At 40.8% G+C, this 11,972-nt stretch overlaps 1 protein-coding gene across 2 annotated transcripts in view; it reads right to left on the reverse strand.

Moving 5' to 3' along the window:
* The window catches only part of pom121 (POM121 transmembrane nucleoporin), a 31,055-nt gene extending 19,446 nt beyond the window's left edge, over positions 1 to 11,609 (reverse strand). Inside the window, exons 1-10 of one of the 2 annotated variants that reach the window (XM_030153844.1) lie at positions 11,019 to 11,609; positions 10,040 to 10,243; positions 9,550 to 9,699; positions 4,838 to 4,918; positions 4,541 to 4,712; positions 4,253 to 4,341; positions 4,088 to 4,167; positions 3,647 to 3,768; positions 3,458 to 3,560; positions 2,937 to 3,197 (exon numbers count right to left, since the gene is read on the reverse strand). In XM_030153844.1, coding sequence (XP_030009704.1) covers positions 2,937 to 3,197; positions 3,458 to 3,560; positions 3,647 to 3,768; positions 4,088 to 4,167; positions 4,253 to 4,341; positions 4,541 to 4,712; positions 4,838 to 4,918; positions 9,550 to 9,699; positions 10,040 to 10,243; positions 11,019 to 11,590 — 1,834 coding nt within the window. In that variant the 5' untranslated portion in view covers positions 11,591 to 11,609. Of the gene's footprint in view, positions 1 to 2,936; positions 3,198 to 3,457; positions 3,561 to 3,646; positions 3,769 to 4,087; positions 4,168 to 4,252; positions 4,342 to 4,537; positions 4,713 to 4,837; positions 4,919 to 9,549; positions 9,700 to 10,039; positions 10,244 to 11,018 lie in introns of both variants that reach the window. The other variant, XM_030153845.1, reaches the window with a different exon arrangement.
* Between the last annotated feature and the right edge of the window lie 363 nt (positions 11,610 to 11,972).

Here is an 11,972-nt window from a genome sequence, read left to right on the forward strand (position 1 = left end):
TAAGACCACAGGCTATAAAAGCCAAAATCTGCTCAAAATTCTCATTTTCTGTCAGGCATTCACATGGTCATGCCCTCCTGATGGCTAAAGGTAAGAAGCTGTCTCTTCTTGAACGTGGTCGGATCGTCGAGCTGCATAAGCAAGGCCTCTCGCAGCGTGCCATTGCTGCTGAGGTTGGATGCAGTAAGACAGTCATTCTAAATTTTTTGACAGATCCTGAGCATTATGGAACAAAAAAGTCAAGTGGTAGACCCAAAAAAATTACACCTGCGCTGAGCCGGAGGATCCGATTGACTGTCCGTCAAGACACAGGGCGGTCCTCGACCCAAATTCAGGCCCTTACTGGTGCCGACTGCAGCGCAATAACCATCAGACGGCATCTGCGGGAAAAGGGTTTCAAAAACAAAAACGAATTCCAAGACCTCGTCTCCTACAACGCCACAAAACTGCCTGTTTAGACTTTGCCAGGGAGCATCAAACATGGAACATTGAAAGGTGGAAAAAAGTTTTATTCTCTGATGAGAAAAAATTTAACCTTGACGGTCCAGATGGCTTCCAGCGTTACTGGCATGACAAGGAGATCCCACCTGAGATGTTTTCTACCCGGCACAGTGGAGGGGGGTCCATCATGATCTGGGGTGCTTTTTCATTCAGTGGAACACTGGAGCTTCAGGAGGTGCAGGGTCATCAAACGGCGGCTGGTTACGTGTAGATGTTGCAGCGGGCATCCCTCATGACTGAGGGCCCTCGTCTGTGTGGTAACAGCTGGGTTTTTCAACAGGACAAAGCTGCAGTTCACAATGCTCGCTTGACGAAGGACTTCTTCAGGGAGAATAACATCACTCTTTTGGACCATCCTGCATGTTCCCCTGATTTAAATCCCATAGAGAACATTTGGGGATGGATGGCAAGGGAAGTTTATAAAAATGGCCATCAGTTCCAGACAGTTGATGCCCTTCGTGAAGCCATCTTCACCACTTGGAGCAATGTTCCCACCAGCCTCCTGGAAACACTCGCATCAAGCATGCCCAAACGAATTTTTGAAGTGATTAACAAGAACGGTGGAGCTACTCATTACTGAGTCCTACTGAGAAAATTTTTTGTTCTGGTTTGGAGAGTTTTTTGTAATTTTTTGAGCGATGGTCTTAAACTTTTGATCAGCTGATAAACAGCCTATTTCAGTTTACTTGTTGTTTTCAATAAATTACTTTTTCAAAGTGCTTTTTGTCTCACTCCCCCTTCTTGCGTTTGTATATTGTAGCTCTACTTAAAACCTCATTAAGATCCAAATGTGCGAAAGGTAAATTCTAGCTATTTTTCAACTGGTCTTAAGATTTTGATCAGGTCTATACACAAACACATGGAATTAAAGGAGCCTATTTAAACACTGCTTTAACAGGACTGACACAGACTGTGGGAGGGGCTTCTCATCTGAATACAGGTCTACAGAAAGTCTGTGGTGACATCAGTCCACAAACACTGACACACACATTCACATAGGAAGTGAATGGGAGGTATTTCTTGCTTTAACATTGCACAAGTCCGCCGATCCGGCAAGAGGCAAGCACATGGGTTACATTTCCTTCAGGAAATGTATGGAAGTCCAGTTTTATTGATTCTGCTATTAGCTTACAGTTGGTAAATAAAAATAGCAACCAAACTTCTTTTTAAATAAGGTTCATCAAAAAAGAAAAAAAAAAACCCACATCATCCACTTTTTCAATTAAGGGGTGCACTGTTTACCCGAAAGGTCTTTTGTTTTAAAATTAAAGCCACCACAAAAAAATAAAAGCATGGGCTGAAAATTTTTAAGGCCCTCAGCTAATGTGGCTAATTCTAAGGAAGTAACCCAGAGGAAGTGGAGGATGGTGCACTAAAAGTAGTTATTTTAAAATATATACATTAATATAGTTTGCAAAGCAGTTAAAGTACTAAATAAGGAGCTAAACAGTGCCCCCCTTAATTGAAAAGGTGGATCATGTGATTTTTTGTTGTTTTTTTTTTTTTATGAACCTTATTTAAAAAAGAGGTTTTCTTTTTTAGGCATATAAAGTTTCATATTTTCAAACACTCTTTTTTTAATAAATGTATTTTTCAAATGAGCAATTGTCTTTTTTATTTGGATGATATTTATTTTGGGGCAGCATATTTTAAAACCCAACACTGAATTTAATTTTTGATGTTGCTCAATTTTATTTTGAGACACTTTTTCATTTTGCAGAAGTCTATTTTATTTGGGGAGATTATTTTTTATTTATTTTATTTTTTTTAATCAAACAAGTTCATTTTATTTCTTTGTACAAATTTGTTTTTTTATTACAAGTTTTTTTTTAGGAGATAGTTTTTTTTTTTTTCCATACAAGTTTATTTTTATTTAAGGGGTACATTTATTTTTCAGACACTTCTTTTTAAATAAATTACAATCTCTTTTTTTTTCCTTAAAGTGGATAATTTTTTTGGTGGTTGCACCTCTGGGCCACCACATATTAGGGTCCTTGATAATGCCCCTCTAAAAACGGGTGGGGGGTGGTGTTAATTATGATTAAGGGCTGTGAAATTTAAAAAAAATTTAATCCTTCTCTCATCAGTTTTTCCATTACTTTGCTTTTTTTCTTTTTCTTTTTTAACAGGATTCAATTAAAGTCAAACTCAGTGCTGTGATTGATGGGGGAAAAAACTATATTGACCATAACTGCATTTTTTGAAAACAGCAAAAGAATAAAACATTCAAGGGGATAAATGCTTTTTTATAGACAGTATATTAGAGCGAAAAAAATCATATCATCCTTCCACCTACCACATATACATTTTCAAATGCAGAGATCCAGAAACCCATGTTGGATCTCTTCGATACATAGATTACATATTTTGATCTTTCAGAGCCACACTTGTTGCGGTCTCCTTACTGATGGTTCAGACAGGCTTTCCGATCTTACCTGTAGCGGTGGTAGCTGCAGATGTGAATGCAGTTGGAATGCTGCTCTTCATCTTCAGGGACTCCAACAGTGGGTTGGAGGGTGCAGGTGTAGTTCCAGTACTGGTGGTTGGAATGGGATCGAGGTTGATAACTGGGATGCCAGAGCTGGAGGCTTTGGGCAGAGGAGCTGTCAGGAGGCTGTTAAGGGTGGTGGTGGAACTGGTAGAGGAGGACTGACTGGAGGTGGAAGCTGGTGGTGAAACATCCTCTGGCTGTGGAGCTGTGCAGGAACACTAGGGTCAGGCCTGAAGATGTTTGGCTTTACTCAGTCAATATGTGACTATAGACATGTACTGCCACATGCTATTTCTCTTCACAATAATCTCACTTCAGCCTGAGGTTTAAAGTGGTCATAGAACCATTTCCATTACACACTTTGGAATATATGGAAAAGTTCTCACTCTCTGTGTTGTGGTACATGTGTAATGAGTTCACACATGTACCACAACATTTTTGTCAAAATGTGCTTGCTTCACTCACCAGGTGTTTCTAGGACCTTCTGGATCTTGCTGATGGCAGCCCTTTTTTCTTCATCCAGGTCTTGTACTGTAATGCTGTAGCCTAGCTCAGGAGGGGGTGGAGGCTGCAAATAAAAGAGCAATGTTGACTAAATGAGTCCATCTAGAACAAAGCAAAAACAAGCATTTCAGAAGAGCGAAAATACAGTACTAGAGAAAGTTGGTCATCTCTGTGGCTGGACACCAGCTGGATTTTGCGTTTCCTCTTCCCACCACTATTAGTTGAGTCTGTGGAAGTTGTGGCTGGGGCCTTGGGGACTGCAGTCGGTTTCACTTAAACATGATACAATTTGTTTCACAATTAAAACATATGTACTAGGGTGGTCCTTATTTTTCAACTTTTAAAAGTTCATGCTCTCATCCCACCAATACACTCCTGATCAAAATCTTAAGACCAGTTAAAAAATTGCAAGAATTTACATTTTCCACTGTTGGATCTTAAGAAGGTTCTAAGTAGTTTCAAAATGCAAAAAGAAGAAATGGGAGTGAGACAAAAACAAAATTAGGGTAAGCAATTTATTGAAAATAATTAAACTGAAATATTTCATTATCATTATACACCAAGTCTCAAATAAACCATGTACTGACTTACAGATGGCAGATAGCTTGTCTGAGGTTGTCAGGTCAGATCTCACAGAGGATGCTGAACTGGGTGACTGCCCCTCGTCCTCTCTGATAATGAAACCACAGGTTGCATACTGTACTGTTACACTATATGAGGATGAGTGGACTCCAGCAGGAGAGAGAATGACTCTACCTTGGTCTTTTGGATACTCCTTCAGGAGTCTGAGAGCGAGAGGATCCAGGGCTGGACAAAGGAGGGCTGGGCGCTGATGGTTTCTTCCACTGTGAAGGGAAACAGGAAGAAGCAGCTTTCAATACCATGCTATAAACTCTGCTATAAATGTAGAGATAAAATTGATACACAGTGTGCACAATTTTAATAATAATTAATGATATTTGAAACTAATACTAATGGTCAGAAATTTTTGCACGTTGTAACCACTTCATTACTAATATACTGCAATGCAGTGAAGTAAGTTACCTGACTGAGGCCTTGTGAAGAACTGTAGGAGCTGTAGATAGGGTTTCGTCTTGTGCCTGAAATACCTCTGGAAGTATGGACCCCACTGCCAGAGCTGATGGATGAGGTGCGAGACCGTTTCATGGTGGTCTCCTCTGCCACTGAGGTCATCCCTCTTTTCAAGCTTCCTGGCCTGGATGGAGCAATAATAACTTATAGAAAACCCTCTTCCACTTTACACTGTGTCAACACTTTACAGCATCAAATCCACATCGACAAAGGTCTGAGTGACAGCAGTGTACGAAAAGGTCAACTCACTTGGGGACCAATTGGGATGATGTTCCATTGGGTAGGAGAGGTTCAAAGGCAGACTGTGTACTTCCACCACTGTCATTACGCCTTTACAAATGAAAGCATCACACATCACAAGCACAGATTCAAACAAGTGGATATACACTGCACAGCCAAATTTAAAAAATGGCAACTAGATTTACCTTACACAATTGGTAAGAACCTTCCATCAAATAATTACTGCAGTAATTAACATGTTTGAGCTATTATGCAGGTTTTCCCTGGATCATCTCTGGACCTGCTGCTGTGGTCCTGCTTCTCTCTTGTCTTCATCGTCATCACTCATTTATCCATATACACTATATTGCCAAAAGTATTTGCTCACCTGCCTTGACTCGCATATGAATTTAAGTGACATCCCATTCCTAGTCTATGGGGTTCAATATGACATCGGTCCACCCTTTGCGGCTATAACAGCTTCAACTCTTCTGGGAAGGCTGTCCACAAGGTTTAGGAGTGTGTTCATGGGAATTTTTGACCATTCTTCCAGAAGTGCATTTGTGAGGTCACACACTGATGTTGGACAGAAGGCCTGGCTCTCAGTCTCCGCTCTAATTCATCCCAAAGGTGTTCTATGGGGTTGAGGTCAGGACTCTGTGCAGGCCAGTCAAGTTCATCCACACCAGACTCTGTCATCCATGTCTTTATGGACCTTGCTTTGTGCACTGGTGCACAGTCATGTTGGAAGAGGAAGGGGCCAGCTCCAAACTGTTCCCACAAAGTTGGGAGCATGGAATTGTCCAAAATGTCTTGGTATGCTGAAGCATTCACAGTTCCTTTCACTGGAACTAAGGGGCCAAGCCCAGCTCCTGAAAAACAACCCCACACCATAATCCCCCCTCCACCAAACTTTACACTTGGCACAATGCAGTCCAACAAGTATCATTCTCCTGGAAACCGCCAAACCCAGACCCGTCCATCAGATTGCCAGATGGAGAAGCGCGATTGGTCACTCCAGAGAAGGCGCCTCCACTGCTCTATAGTCCAGTGGCGGCGTGCTTTACACCACTGCATCTGGCGCTTTACATTGCACTTGGTGATGTATGGCTTGGATGCAGCTGCTCGGCCATGGAAACCCATTCCATGAAGCTCTCTGCGCACTGTTCTGGAGCTAATCTGAAGGCCACATGAAGTTTGGAGGTCTGTAGCGATCGACTCTGCAGAAAGTTGGTGACCTCTTCGCACTATGCGCCTCAGCATCCGCTGACCCCGCTCCGTCAGTTTACGTGGCCTACCACTTCATGGCTGAGTTGCTGTCGTTCCCAAACACTTCCACTTTCTTATAATGCAGCTGACAGTTGACTGTGGAATATTTAGGAGCCAGGAAATTTCACGACTGGATTTGTTGCACAGGTGGCATCCTATCACAGTTCCACGCTGGAATTCACTGAGCTCCTGAGAGCGACCCATTCTTTCACAAATGTTTGTAAAAGCAGTCTGCATGCCTAGGTGCTTGATTTTATACACCTGTGGCCATGGAAGTGATTTGAACACCTGATTCTGATTATTTGGATGGGTGAGCCAATACTTTTGGCAATATAGTGTAGTTATGATAGTGTTTATAATATAGTTACATAGACGGTAGAGGTTTCTATTATTTGTATTAACAGTTGCAGTAGTAGTATATCCGCTGTTGATACTTGTATTTAGAGTAGCAGTATTAACTGTTATAGACACTTGTTCTAGCTGTTGGTTATTATAGTAGCACCACCTGTTTTAGTTTTTAACAGTCGTAGTTCAGTTTGCTGTGCATCCATGCCACACACACCCCCCCCCCAAAAAAAAGAAAATCTCTCTCTCTCTCCCATTCTCTCTTTAACCCCAACTGGTCAAGGTAGACAACCAAACTCCAGGAGCTGAGGTCTGCTTCAGGTTTCTACCCACTAAAAGGAAGTTTTTCCTTGCCACTGTCACCAAGTGTTTGCTCCTGGATGATTCTGTTGGGTATCTGTAAATTGGTCTAAGAGTCTGGTTTCAACCAGCTCTATATGTAAAATGTCATGAGATAACTTAAGGTATGATTTGGCGCTACATAAATAAAATTTGATTGATTGATTTAAAAAGTTATATATCCCTAGCTGATGCACTGGGTAGTTTCTTAAACAACCATAGAGTAACCATAGAGCAACCATAGAGTCCATAGAGACTGGACTCTGAAGCAACACAAAAATAATGTTTGGTCTGATGAGTCCAAACTGACCCTACTCCAAAGTGATGAGTGCATCAGGGCAAGAGGAGAAGATGAGGTACTGCACCCATCATGCCTAATGTCTACTGCACTAGCTTGTGAGGACATTGTTGTGATCTGGGGTTGCTTTAGTTGGTCATGTCATGTGCATTAATATAATCTATACAGTCCATAATTCTACACATTTACTTTTCCATGTATTAATTCAAACAGTTTTCCATCTGTCTGCAGACAGTGAATTACAAGTAGAGATGAAATCTATCAAAACTGTTTTTGCATAGGAGCTCTAAGAAAAGGCCACGCTATTTCCTGGAATAAACATTACAAACTACATTCTGTTACCCTGCGTTTCCCATTAATGATAGAAACTCTACTAAATACAACAGTGCACACCACTGAAAAAGAAACTAATCAAACAAACTCCATTTCACAGTATACTTGCCTGTGCATGCACGCCTTTGCACAAAAACCCACAAATGAACCAAACCCAGCACCAGCCACCTCTACAACCAGGAGAGCAATGGAGAAATGAACCCAAATCAGTCAGTGGGCCTACATGACACGTACAAACCTGAATTATTGTGTTAGTCTGACTAAAAGTGGATGTAACCTGAGAACGGAACTGGAATGCGACTCAGTCTGGTGCAGTGTCAAAACAGTGTTCATCGGAGCCACCCACTGTTCTCTGGAACTTAAAAGTATCCCTCATATTAGATTTACTCCTTTTTCTGACAGTCAAAGCGCTGAGTTTTACTATCTGTTCATGTCCCTACTGTTGTGACTGGAGCAGGACGTTAGCCACGCACTGAGCTGCCTTCACTGTGCTATGTGGAAATCGAAAATATCATGTATTTAATGTGTGGCTGTTTATCTGCACAATCCGGCATAATTTATTACTCTCATACCGCAAATGGTACTCTTTACTGTCTAAAACAGCTTTTTAAATGTAGATTTGTCACTGGCATGAGTTTTTTCCCTAACAGTGACGTGAATATAGTGTATATAAAGTGTTGTCTGAATTGTTTTAGTTCCTGCGTTCCCTGAAGGCAGCATGAGCGGGGAAGATCCCTAAGATTTTTGTCATGGTGTCATTCATGATTGCACGCCCCCTCTCAGTTGAGGCCACGCCCTCCACGCCATATCTGGGCCAAAAGTCGAATGAGCGAAAAAAAAAGAGAACTGAAAGCGAAAAAAGAGATCTGAAACTGAAAAAAAGATTTGAAAGCGAAAAAAGATCTGAAAGTGAAAAAATAAGATTTGAAACCGTAAAAAATAAGATGTGAATCTGAAAAGATAAAACATGCAACTAAAAAAAAAAAAAAAAAAAAACCTCAAATATTAAAATATATATGAAAGTGAACAATAAAAATAATCTATTCAAAAGAATTACTGAAGTGAATCAAAAGTATATTTAACCTGAAAAAAAACTTTTCATACACTTACTTTTAATTGGAATACATTGTTGAATTTTTCAAAGTTCAAGATCAAAACTTAAATCTTCAGTTTCAAATTTTATATTTTCATATACAAAACTTATCGCCCTGAATCGGCTCCATAGGCATGGCCACTTGAAATCTAACTAGATGCCCACCCATCCAGTCCATCTAGGGTTGCCCCACACTCACTGGTGAATGAAACTTTGGAGAAGACGGCTTTCATGCATCGTTTTGTGCATTCCAATCGTTCTTCCTAATGTATTTTCTTTGGTCAAGGTCTTGTGGTTGACTTTTGGACCTTTGCCACTTGTGTTAGCATCCTACATCAAGTAGATCTGGGTACATAATCAAGCCCCACAGCTTTGAAAATGGCCTTACTGGTAGCTAGGGCTCAGTTTCCAGCTTGATAATGTTCTGCAAGCTTTTTCTACTCTGGGTTTCTTTCTCACCCGTATATTTTTATGGTCCGGTGATCACGCTACAATTTCTTGGCTAAATCATTTGTAGATTCCCCCTCACTCAGGATCTTGACAATTTGACTCTTTTCCTATTTGGTCAGGTCACTTTCCTGGGCCATGGTTGAAGTTGAACAGGACTTGCATAATAATGTGGCACATTTATATGCACGTGGTCTTTGATTAAGAATATTCGAAAGCTTTGCAGGTTTAAACTAGAAAAGCACTCAGAGAGTGCAGACTTCCACCAAGGCAGATCAGTAGTTGTAGTTTTACTCAAAAATCAAGTTTTTAGAGGAAAAAAAAATCAGGATTTTATTTTTTGCCAAAATCCTGCAGCCCTACTGTCCAGGCAGTGTATGTTGAGTACAAATGTGTTTGTTTTTATAATGTTGCTTACATTAAATAATAGGGTTTTTTCCAAGCACAAAATGAATAACAATGTAGTTAAAGGCCTACAAGAACTGCCCCAGTCAAGCATTTTTTACAGAGACCACATTTGATCAATTCTTTTGTTTAGGCAACAGTTCCAAACATATCTTACAAACTTATCATTTTTTCAGTCAAATAGTAGTAGTTAGTAATAGTTTCATTCTTTACCTTCTTTTGCTTTTCTGCTCAGATGTGAAGCTTCTGTCCTCATCCTCCACCTCTCTCTTACGGCTTTCCTTCAGCACCTTGAGGACACTTTCTCTGGAGCAGGGGTCAGCTTCAGCCTGGGGGAGCTCCAGAAAACTCAGATGGTCAAAACTAAAGAAAGAAAGAAAAAACAAAAAACAAAACAAGAAACAAACTGTGGTTACTATGGACTGTCCAAAAATTGTAACTCAAGTGTTGCAGCTCATTGAAAGGAAGGCAAAAATTAGATACATGATATCAATGCATACAACCAAATAAATTTCAACACGTTCAACAAATGTAAGCATTTAAATTTCAGAATCTAGTGAGACATAGTTGCTTCCACACAACAGCCAGACTAGGGACAACACATGAAATATCCTTTGTATATGGCAGCTTTGCGATTCCAAACCACAAGAGCACAGTCAAGATATTCTACAATGTGAAAACGTCACGAAACTGCAACTTGAACCTGGGAGTGCTGTGGTCGGGCCTGGCAATCTTCACAGTAACAGGACTGACAGCAGCTGTATTTCGTGGGCTGAGGATGTTTTTCTGTCTGAAGCCATTCCATCGAACAGGGGGTAAGACTCCGACTGAGGAAAATCCTCCTTGCTGCAGGGGGTAGTGACGCTGAGGGGCTATGGAAAATCTGCCCGTTGAGCCCAGGGACTCTCTGAAAAACATCAGAATACATCTGATAACAAATAATTCTAAAAACCACTGATGTGTGTCATTATGCTCTATCATTTAGCTTGTGGCCTTCCACAAGAGACAAAATATGGAGATCTACAAGTCAAGTACACTGACCAATAATCAGAGATGGTACAAATGTCAAATTTCCAAAAGCCACAAGAAAACGATTTTACATTAATAAAATTAAAGTGGGCAATAAGAGAAATGATGATACAATGATAAGAGCACCTGGAGTGTTACCCTTACTGTCAGCAGTGTCAACATATGAAACAAATTATCTTAATATCCTTTTATTACATGAATATTTAGATATAGAATAGATTACTTTATATGACTGGATGAAGCTTTATTGATTCCACAACCGGGAAATTCACTGGTCAAGGCCCCAACAGGATAAAGTGCAGCGAAATATGCATGTACAGTGTAAGGATAGGGCAAAAAAAAACAAAAAACAATACGACATATAATAACAGTAATAAGTTAAAAAAAAAAAAAAAAAAAAAAAAAAAAAAAAAAACTATTTAGGCTATATACATATTTACACAGATAGATGTACTTTACTTATCCCAAACTGGGAAATTACAGTGTGGCAGCAGCACACGTAAGAAGTAAAATTGCAATATTCGTCCAAATTAATTTACGAAGACACGTTTTTGTTGGTTTGAATTTGCCACTTACTAGCCTCCATATTTCCTGCAAGATCAGTATACATACCAACTTCAGTGGTTTACGGAGTTATCTGTGATAGGACATACCCTGTAAATGACAGCCTCCTGTTGGGAGTGTAGACAGCATGGTTTGGTCGGGACAGTTTTTCCCGCAGTTCCTCTCTATAATTTCTGCCGGTGTTTGGTCTTACGGTTCCACAGTTTGGACTCTCGGGTTTTCCGATGTAACTCCCCATGAGGAAATCCCGGGGACTGAAAAGAAAAGAGTCACTTGCCAAAGCTTCCCGTCGATAAACCGCAGGTTCAGTAAATCGTGGTTTGAAGGGTCCCTCTGTCTCTTGGATCTTCGTTTTGTTGCCAGTAACCCTCGTTCTTCTCTGTTGGGCTTCCGACACACTGTTTACCCCCAAACCCCAAATCCAGCGCTGGAGCACTGTTTGAACGTTTAGTCCAGCTCGCGGACCAAGGCCTAACTGGACGGAAATCGGCCCTCGCCTGCGATAGTACGACACAATATAGAAACCTGCGAGGATTAAAGCCGCGTAAAGAAAAGTGGGAAAACAATAAATAGTAAGAGTAGCAAAACCCACAAGAAAAAGAAGCGCTAAATGTTTCTCTTTAGGTGACATGGCGGCAACGCGCCGCCGGAGGACTCTCATATCCCATCATGCTGTTCGTTTGCGGTTGTTGCTACTTCTGCTGTGGATTTGATTTTAACCGATCGATGTTCGAGGTTTTGCGCGCATTACTGCCACTTAGTGACAAGGAGTATGAACCACATTGTCATAAGCCATGACGATTTCTGTTGACTTTTTGGTCCAGTTTTTATGGAGGATTGAACCTGCCAAATTAGAAAATATATACAGAACTAGAAGCACTCGGCGAGCGCAGACCTCCGCCAAGGCTGATCAGTGCCCCCCCCCCCCGTGGGCCCCCCCCACCCCGATCACCACCAAAATTTAATCATTTCTTCCTTATCCCATTTCCAACAAACCCTGAAAATTTCATCCAAATCTGTCCATAACTTTTTGAGTTATGTTG

This window comes from Sphaeramia orbicularis, chromosome 14 (assembly GCF_902148855.1).
Source record: "Sphaeramia orbicularis chromosome 14, fSphaOr1.1, whole genome shotgun sequence".
NCBI classification, from domain to species: domain Eukaryota; kingdom Metazoa; phylum Chordata; class Actinopteri; order Kurtiformes; family Apogonidae; genus Sphaeramia; species Sphaeramia orbicularis.